The 10,055-nt window shown below is 39.7% G+C and overlaps 1 protein-coding gene across 12 annotated transcripts; it reads left to right on the top strand.

The window, feature by feature from the left end:
- Positions 1–3,405: 3,405 nt before the first annotated feature.
- LOC147498740 (uncharacterized) lies at positions 3,406–9,343 on the top strand. Of its 12 annotated transcripts, XM_086560664.1 has the most exons (6): positions 3,406–3,662; positions 3,830–5,837; positions 6,562–6,607; positions 6,988–7,042; positions 7,873–7,943; positions 9,115–9,343. In XM_086560664.1, the coding sequence occupies exons 2-4, from the start codon at positions 4,294–4,296 to the stop codon at positions 6,988–6,990; spliced, it is 1,593 nt and encodes a 530-aa protein (XP_086416790.1). In that variant the 5' UTR covers positions 3,406–3,662; positions 3,830–4,293; the 3' UTR covers positions 6,991–7,042; positions 7,873–7,943; positions 9,115–9,343. The 12 variants fall into 12 exon arrangements, with proteins under 12 accessions (XP_086416790.1, XP_086416791.1, XP_086416788.1 ...); XM_086560665.1 differs by lacking the exon at positions 7,873–7,943; XM_086560662.1 differs by lacking the exon at positions 6,562–6,607 and having other exon boundaries at positions 3,407–3,662; positions 3,830–6,010.
- The last annotated feature ends 712 nt before the right edge of the window (positions 9,344–10,055 follow it).

A 10,055-nucleotide genomic window follows, 5' to 3' on the forward strand; every position in this document is an offset into this window, starting at 1 on the left:
CCCCTTGAAGAAGATTCTCCACAAAGAAAACAAGACTACTCGTATGGCAGTATGGGCCAAAGAGCTCGGTGAACACCACATGGAGTTTGTCCCTCGCACTTCTCAGAAAGGTCAAGTCGTCGCTAATTTCCTCGCGGATTTCCCTGTTAAAGACCCACACTGGGAACCAGAGATGGAGCTCGCTGTCGACAAAGAACATGTCAAATCAATCTGGTCTCTCTTTGTAGATGGCTCTAGTAGGGGAGTGGCATCGGGGTCGTCTTAGTGTCCCCCGAAGGGCTTATGATCGAAAAATCAGTTCGACTCGACTTCGCATTTTCCAACAACGAGGCGGAGTACGAAGCGTTGATTATGGGCCTTCGTATGGTGCTACAGCTCAATGTGCAAGAACTTCAAGTTTTTAGTGACTCGCAACTGGTCGTTCGCCAGATTGCTAAAGAGTACACTACTCATGAAGGTAACCTTTCGAAGTATCTTCAAGTCATTCATCATTTATTGCCCTCTTTTAAGAAATCTACCATACATCATTTTTTGCGTGATGAGAACCATCACGCAGACAGTTTAGCTTACTTAGCCACTCAAACACCAAGTTGCGTTCCACGACAACTCCTCATTGAGGTCGTCGACCGACCCGCATACCAGGTCGAGTATGCCCTAGTTATAACCGATCTCTTCCCTCTCTCCAAAGATTAGCTGAGCCAGACCTGGATGCAGCCCATCATGGACTACATCCACCATGGCGCGCTCCCTGAAGAACGCGCCAAAGCCAGACAAATCCCATATCAAGCCCGTCATTATTGTATATTGCACAATAAGTTATTCAGAAAATCTGCTGGTGGCCCACACTTGCGGTGCATTACTCCAGAACAGGGCCAATTGATATTTGCCGAAATCCATGAAGGGGAATGCGGAAATCATGCCGGAGGTCGCTTTTTAGCCCACAAGGCAATTTCCCAAGGTTATTTTTGGCCCCGTATGCAGATCGATGCCAAAGCATACGTCCTCAAGTGCTTAAAATGTCAAACGTTCGGCCACAACATTATTCAACCCGCTCGAGAACTGATCAGTATAGCAAGCCCATGGCCATTTCATATGTGGGGTATAGACATCATGGGCCCATTCGTCCCATAGAAGAGCATTGGTTTTCGATTCATCTTAGCTGCAACAGACTATTTCACCAAGTGGGTCAAGGCCATTCCTTTAGCACATGTCAAAGAATCACATGTCCGAAACTTCATCTAGACTCACATCATCACCAGATTTGGTTTGCCACATACGTTAGTGATAGACAATGGACCCCAATTCAGAGGCAGAACAGTTCGAGACTTTCTAGCCAAATGGAAGATAGTTCATGCGTTCTCTACACCACAATATGCTCAGAGTAATGGTCAAGCAGAAGCCAGCAACAAGGCCATCTTAGAGAATTTAAAGAAAAAGATTGAAAGAAACAAGAGCCAATGGCCAAATCAGTTGGAGAACATTTTGTGGGCTCATCGCACCACAGCGCGGTCCAGTACAGGTGAATCTCCATTCTCCTTGTGTTATGGCACAGAAGCTGTAATTCCTACCGAGCTGACAGTCACCACAACTCGATCTAAGCTCGTCGAAACGGGAAATAATGATTCTGTTTTAGCACGAGAAGTCGATTTGCTAAAAGAACGGCGTGACTTAGCTGCCATCCGCGTCGCATCTTATCAGCAAACCTTGAAGAACTCCTACAATAAACGGGTGCATCCTCGATCTTTCCAGCTTGGCGATCTAGTGCTAAAGAAGACACAAGACGATTCCAAGTTAGCCCATACATGGGAAGGCCCATACATCGTAGAACGCGTTGTAGGCAATGGAGCGAACTGGATAAAAACTCAGGACGGCAAATTGTTACCTCGCCCATGGAATACTTATCTGTTGAAACGATTTTATCAATAAAGCCTTTGTTGTTGTATAAGACTTTTTTTTAAAAGTACTGTAAGTTTAAGGTTAAATGTTTATGTTACCTAGTATAAGGTATTCCATTTACTTGCATCAAACAGCCCTACAGCTCGCATCAGATGCACGACCAGTATACTTCCCTGCTCCAACACGCTTAGCGCACCATACGCTCTCATAAACTAGAACGCTCTTCGCGAGCAGACAGCTCTCTGGAGCTTAACGGCTCCATAGCCTCTCCAATTCTTATCACGTCGAGGACCTATACTTCTAGGATCAACTAAACGAGAACGCTCTCCGCGAGCAGACAGCTCTCTGGAGCTTAACGGCTCCATAGCCTCTCTAATTCTTGTCACGTCGAGGACCTATACTTCTAGGATCGAATAAACGAGAACGCTCTCCGCGAGTAGACAGCTCTCTGGAGCTTAACGGCTCCATAGCCTCTCCAATTCTTGTCACGTCGAGGACCTATACTTCTAGGATCGACTAAAGGAGAACGCTCTCCACGAGCAGACAGCTCTCTGGAGCTTAACGGCTCCATAGCCTCTCCAATTCTTGTCACATCGAGGACCTATACTTCTAGGATCAACTAAACGAGAACGCTCTCCGCGAGCAGACAGCTCTCTGGAGCTTAAATGCTCCATAGCCTCTCCAATTCTTATCACGTCGAGGACCTATACTTCTAGGATCGACTAAACGAGAACGCTCTCCGCGAGCAGACAGCTCTCTGGAGCTTAACGACTCCATAGCCTCTACAATTCTTGTCACGTCGAGGACCTATACTTCTAGGATCGACTAAACGAGAACGCTCTCCTGCGAGCAGACAGCTTTCTGGAGCTTAACGGCTCCATAACCTCTCCAATTCTTGTCACGTCGAGGACCTATACTTCTAGGATCGACTAAACGAGAACATTTCTCTCCATGGCGATGACTCTCGGAGCTTACAGGCTCCATAGCCTATCCAATTCTTGCCACGTCGACGACCTATATTTCTAGGATCGACTGAACAAGAACGCTCTCCGCGAGCAGCCAGCTCTCCGGAGCTCGCAGACTCCACCAACCCATCCCATAGCCGCGCTCGATGACGATCCTACACCCTTAGAATCAACTATACGAAAGCGTTCTCCATGTGCTTAACGCCTATACACGCCCACGCGTTCGGTTTGACTAGAACCCCCTTTTGAATCTTCCTTCTAAAACTCAACGCAATGCACTTCAGGACGACCTCTCAGTCCTAAACTCAGAACATCTAGCATACTCCTAACATCTCTGCTCTTATCACATGATAAACACGGAAGACAGCGCTAAGCACAAGCAGATCATGTTTCTAACTTAAATTTGCAACTCCTCAGTTATTCCACGCCACATGCATAATAAGCAAGACGTTAGCTACACACAAGTAAGCAGCAACATGCATTCAAAATATAACCAGTATACTACACCAAAAGGGTGATTTAGTAACGCACTCCTTTTTCACTTAGTAACGTTTTTTCACCATAACACACTTACTAACGTTTACAAAGCGTAACTATGTAAATTTTTCCGTTACTTAATTTCAGATAATTATCAGAATTAATTTTTCACGGTGAGCTAACACATTGATACCGTTAGAAAAAACAAATCACAAAAATAAAAGACAGTCCAAAACCGCACTCATCTCTCTCACTTTCTCACTTTCAGAGGGCCGAGATGTGGATAGCTCAAACCTAGACAACCTGATCTAAAAAGAATTGATGGTAAGTTTTTGTCTTCTTGTTCTCCTTCTTCTTCAATTCTTCTTCTTCTCTTTTTAGGGTTTGGAAAATTTAAATTTTTTATTTTCGCTCCTTCCTCTTGGGTTTTTTTCGTTATTAGTAAATATTCTTCAATTCTTTTCATGACTTGTTGTCATTATTTGCGTTAGGTTTAATTGGATTTCAGATTTTTGTTTTAGAACGAGGTAGGGTTTTGTCAATGGTACGCTCAACAATACCATATCGGCTTCTCCTGAGAGAACTTCTCAATCTACTTTGGTAGATGCTCCACATGCTCTCTTACAGGTTGATGTTCTTGATCCTTAAACAAACTGTCAAGCATGTTTACCTACAAGGTCTCAATTGGATGGCGAAGAGCAAGCTCATGATATATCAGCTGCTATTTCAGTTAAAACCCAAGGTTTTACTACCCAAGGAATACATAGTAACTTGACGAGTAAGCAGCAAAGAGACGTAAATGGGAATTCAGATTCGGCAGAAGCTAATGGCCTTACTAGTGGTAGCGCTGAACCAGCTAAAAGTGATGGGTTGAGCTCTCGACCATCTGGTTGGACTGCTGAAACACTAGGCTTGAATGCAGTGCGGTCTGGAAACTCATCACATGGTTCATTGAATGGTTGGTGTTCTTGGTCCTCGAACAAAATCTGGAGCATGTTTACCTCCAAGGTCTCAATTGGACGGCAAAAGTAGATCTCATGATGCGTCAGATATCATTTTGGTTGAAGCACAAGGCTTTTCTACTCCAGGAATGGATAATAACTTAATGAGAACAGACAACCAGCAAATTGACTTAAACTTGAATTCGGATTTGGCAGATGCTAATGGCCTTCCTATGGATAGCAATGAACCAGTTAATGGTTTGAGCTCTAAATTGTCTGGTTCACCTGCAGAAACAGTAGACTTGAAAGCGGTGCGGTCTGGAAACTCATCACATGCTTGGGAGTCATTGAATGGTAATGACACTATGTCGGCCCCTCTGGAAAGGACTTCTCTGTCTACTCTGGAAGGTGCTTCACATGCTGTCTTAAAGGATGATGTTCTTGATGCTCAAACGAAGTCTGCAACATGTTTACCTACAACGTCTGAATTGGATGGCAGAAAGAAAGCTTGTGATGTGTCGGCTATCATTTCTGTCGAAACCCAAGGTTTTACTGCCCAAGGAATGCATAGTAACGTAACGAGAACATGCAACCAGCAAATTGACTTAAACGGAAATTCGCATTTGGAGGATGCTAATGGCCTTGCTGATGGTAACATTGAACCCGCTAAAAGTGATGGTTTGAGCTCTGAACCATCTGGTTGGACTGCAGAAACACTAGAGTTGAAAGTGGTGTTTTCTGGAAACTCATCACTTGATTGGGGATTATTGAATGGTAGTGATACTATGTTGGCTTGTCAAGAAAGGATCTCTAAATCTACTCTGGCAGATGCTTCACATGCTGTCTTACAGGATGTTCTTGATCCTCAAACAACGTCTGAAACATGTTTTCCTACAATGTCTGAATTCGATGGCGAAAAGAGTCGGGATATGTCGACAATCATTTCAGTTGAAATCCAAGGTTTTGCAGAGCCTCCTCAACCTGCCTTAGATGAAGCCTTGATGGATGTAGGTGTGAATTCGGAAACTTTACCATCTGAACTTGCTGGTTCGAGTGGCTTGATTGGAAACTCATCTGGGAATTGTGATAATCTTCCAAAAGAGAATCAAGGATGGGATTTTTCAGATAAGAAATCAGAACAGGGTCCTATAATTAAGTCAGAATCACTCGAATGGAGCAATGAATTACCAGTTAACCAAAAAATGCGTTTTGGTTCTATCGCTGCATTTGCTGCTGAAAAACCTGTGTTACCTTTTGAAAAATGGAGAAATGATCCGTGTGTTGTTAACAGTTCTGCTGCATATGTAAGTACGCATGCTATCTCGGAATATAATCTGGATCCAGACTCAAAACCTTCTTGTGGCTCAGCCAACCCCCCAAAGTTGAGTTGTGGAGGACCAGCACAAGAAACAGTGACCATGGATTTGGTAACAGCATCAGAGGGAAATGAAGCAACTAATTTGGGAATGTCACAGCGGGGAAATGTCAATAATGGGTTGGGTACACCAGCTGGAAACACTGCCATGCGGCGAAACTATCAGGAGATTTATGAAAACAGGTATTCTAGACATCAGAATAGGGTTACTATGTTGGTATCACCGTACTGGAAACCTTACAGAACCCAACTGTGCTGGTATCACCAGAGGGGTTATTGCAATGAAGGAGGTTTCTGTCATTTTCGACATCCATCTATGTGAGAGTACAGAACTAAACAGAAGAATTGATTGAATGGTATCCGATTTATTGGTATCATTTTAGTTAAATTTTTATGTTATTATCCGTTTTTCTAATGATTTGTTGTCAACTCAATAATTTTAGTCTACGAAATAGAAAACCTTGCTATTCCACAGAAATAAAGGATCACTTTTTGTTCAAAAAATAAAAAGGAAAGGAAATACTTTATTGGTCCTAGTCTTAGTTTGCTTTCTTTGCAGCTTCCATGTTAACCATTGCACTTATGTGTCGTGTTAATTCTTTAATTTTTTCTGCAGTCCACTGATCTAGATGTTTTCTGTTCATAAGCCTGTTTAGATAGATTTTGAAGATACATGGCCTCTTTTTATGAAATATAGATTTTTGTTCATGAAGCAATGCAAGTAGAAGTTTTGAATAACAAATCTACTGCCCAAGTATTCATGAAATGACTCACTTTGTATTCATAAATTGCAGCACTTGCATTTGACCTTTGCGAGGATATTTTTTTTCAGCATGGGCATGTTGCCAAGCCATATATGTCATGGTTTTGTCTAATGGGTGTTGTTGTATTGCGTTTCACATTTTAGGGATTTGTCTTCTAATGATCTCATTGGACCTGTGCCTAAGCTTAAGGTATTTCATATAACATCTCTTTGTTGCATTTAAAAATCTTCTAATAGTCTATAGTCAGCAAATTGGAATGAGCGGTCTATAGGGTAGTTGGCAGAATGTGGTTGGTGATAGTAATTGCTTCTAATGTATTATAGTTGCACAAAATTACATGTGATGTACACATCATTTGTCTTATTAGAGGATTAATTACATGTGATGTACACATCATTTGCTTCTAATGTCTTATTTGTCTCAAATCTGTTTCGTTCTTGAGTTATTTCCTGCCACCGCTTGTAAATATGCCCTCCCCTTCCTCTTCCTTTTAATTACATAGGGTTTGGTAATTTTTCAGTTGGATTAATTAACTTCTCTCTCTCTCTCTCTTTGGATTAATTCTTCAGTGAGGGATTTGCTCAGTTTGTTTCAGTCCAAGTTCGATTTGAGTTGCTGCAAAAGGTACGATTTTTTATTTTCATTTGTGCATGTTCTTTGAGCGAAACTACTATCTTCTCTACAAGGGATATGATTTTAGGGCTTATGATATTTACTTTTACATAACAATCAGACATCAAAATTAATTGTTTTTGGGAGTTGTTAGTTCTCTATTTCAGTTTGTTGCTTTAATCAGATATGTAATGGGTATGCTCTATTATATTATCCACGACATGGCGGTGACTTCACCCCTTGAGACATTTTACGCTTTATGGGCGTCCTAAAACTATCTATACCACATGGTGTGTATGCTTATCTTATAAAAGAATGCACCCATATACGTGGATTTGGCCGGTGTACAAGTTCACACTCACATGACCAAAAGTGGTCATGGGATGACTTTACTATTAGCCAACAGGTTATTATTCATGTATGTTTCTTGTGGTAGTCTGGATTCGGCACGAGAACTCTTTGATAAAATGATTGTTAAGGATTCTATCTCGTGGGCGATTATGATTGCGAGTTGTGTTGAGAATGAGTATTTAGAAGCACTTACTTTGTTTAGATATAAGCAGATGGGATACCAATATATGAATACTATACAGTTTGAACTCTTCTTTTGAGTCTCTGGATTGTTTGTGGAAATGCATTTTTGTGGTTATTATCTGTTTATATGTTATTATCGTTAGTATATCTCTATGGGTTTTTTCCAAGTAAAATGATTGTGGTAAGTAAACTAATCGATGGTGTTAAAATTGATTTTGAGAGATCTTTTCTTACATGTCATTATTTGGACAAATATTATCTTGTCGTCATTGTCATGACTGAACTCGAGTGTTTGTATTTTTCTTTAGTATTTCCTTGTCAAATTTGTTTGGTGGCTTTGGTAGATCTCACTAGTGCTGGATCCAGCAGAAGACTCAAGGTAAATAGAATAAGTTACTTACATTGTGTTATAACATATAGAAATTGTTTCAAATTACAAGCCTAGTACTGGTTTGCCGCGAGCTTAATTAATTAAATACTTAGTTATGGGGAGAATATTCTCGTCTGCTTCAGAACTACCTAGCTGATTTATATGGATGTCACAAAAATGGATTTTGGCTTATGTTTTTTTGTCATTCTGCAACTTCATTTATCTGAAGTGGTCCAACTTCATCAGATAGTGGTGTTCACCTTACCCTGTAGCTATTATAGCCTACTTCTCTTCCAATTCGTTATCAACTCAATTACATTCATCTTTAATTGCAAAAACACAAACCTTTCATATTTTTTTTTTCTCCTTGTCCCTGTCCATGTTGTCACAGTATTATATTTCTTTCAAAATGCTAGGTGTTCCATTGACGTAATATGGTTTGCTAGGAATTATTAAGATAGGTTCTTTCTTTTAAATTCTCCACAAATGTACTGTGACAATGAAACTGGTGGCGTGTGGAAAATTGTTAGGTATGAATATGTTACTTTAACTGAGCCAGGAGATGCCAAGGCAAATGAATGAAAAAAAGGCTGGGAAAGGAATGGTCATCCAGTCAAACTATGTATGAAAGCATAAAAATTGTTGAAACCTAAGTAAGATGGACATTTCATATCCCCCCCCCCCCAAAAAAAAATCTTCCCCACTCCGCTTATGCCCCCATTGGAATGTAGTATACTAGTGTATATAATTTATAGTGTCTTTTTTATTCGATGATTGGTTATTTGACTTAACTGGCATTGGTCGAGATGGTTAAGTAGCTGGTTCTACGAATCAATATATATTTGAGTGGCTAGTTCTACGAATCAATATATTATTTGATTTTCAGGTTATGACAAAATTTATGTATATGAAATGTTGAAAATACAGATGAGACTTTGTCGAAATTTTTATGTCTTTAGTCAAGGTGTCTTACAAGGTTATAGGGTTTTGGGGCATTACATAAACTTTCATGTCTATACTATGCTTCTATTGCTACTAGCTTGCTACTATATTCTCTTTTCTGAATTCTGTAGTTTGAGTATAATGAGCTACTACTTAAGAATAGGATATAAGTATATATTTATACATATTTGTTTTTTACTGCCTGACTTATATTTTATATATTTCTATTGGTGTATAGGATGAAAGGGACTTTTTCGATGATACCATTTCAAAATCATCCCCGATGCTTGCAACTCTTGAAGGTGCTAGTTCTATACAAATGGCGTGAGAGTTTGAGTTTAAGGACAAGTCCCATTGATTTGGAAAATAGTGTGTATTTCATTCATGGCAAGTCCTATTTATGAAAGATGTTTTGGTGATGTTATTTTAATAAAAGTTTATGTGATTGGATGTATTTGTGAGATTAATTTCTTGTTTATGTTATGAATGATTGTAGAATACCGAATAAGTGGGGGCATCTTTTTATGCGAGGTTGATGAGTCTCCAAAAAAGAGTGGTTTTGGGGAAATTATTTTTTTTACATATGAAATAGTTTTGTAATAGTGAAAAACCGTAAGTAAGCTTTGCAATGAGTAACACTTTGCGGCTAAACAAAACCGTTACCAAAAGAAAATTAACCGTTACAAATTTTATAAATCAGTAACACAAAAAAAGCGTTACTAACTTTATAAAAGCGTTACTGATGTTAGAAAAGAGTAACACAAAAAAGTGTTACTAATTTTATAAAACCGTTACTAATGTTAGAAAAGAGTAACACAAAAAAAGCGTTACTAACTTTATAAAACTGTTACTGAATAGTAATACAATTGAGCAAAGAAAACCGTTAGCAAATATTTTCAGTTACGGAAAAAACTGTTAGCAAAATAATGCTTTGTAACGCTTTTAAACCGTTACAAATATTTGTAACAGATTACCCACGCCCAAACTGTTACGGATAAAAAGTGTTACAAATATTTTTTGTAACGGTTTTTGACTGTTAGTAATAGCCTATTATGGTAGCGACCAGTCGCCACAACAACTACATCCACCGATCTGCTGGGATTACCCAGAAAATCCAGATCGCTGTCTATTACAAAATTAACAAAGTATCGAACTGCCACTTCCGTGGAAACCAGTTCT

The sequence above is a fragment of the Coptis chinensis genome, chromosome 5 (genome assembly GCF_015680905.1).
Source record: "Coptis chinensis isolate HL-2020 chromosome 5, ASM1568090v1, whole genome shotgun sequence".
NCBI lineage: Eukaryota > Viridiplantae > Streptophyta > Magnoliopsida > Ranunculales > Ranunculaceae > Coptis > Coptis chinensis.

Excerpts from the sequence above, each read along its gene's own strand:
- LOC147498740 (XM_086560662.1), top strand. The coding sequence starts at position 4,294 with ATGGTTGGTGTTCTTGGTCCTCGAACAAAATCTGGAGCATGTTTACCT.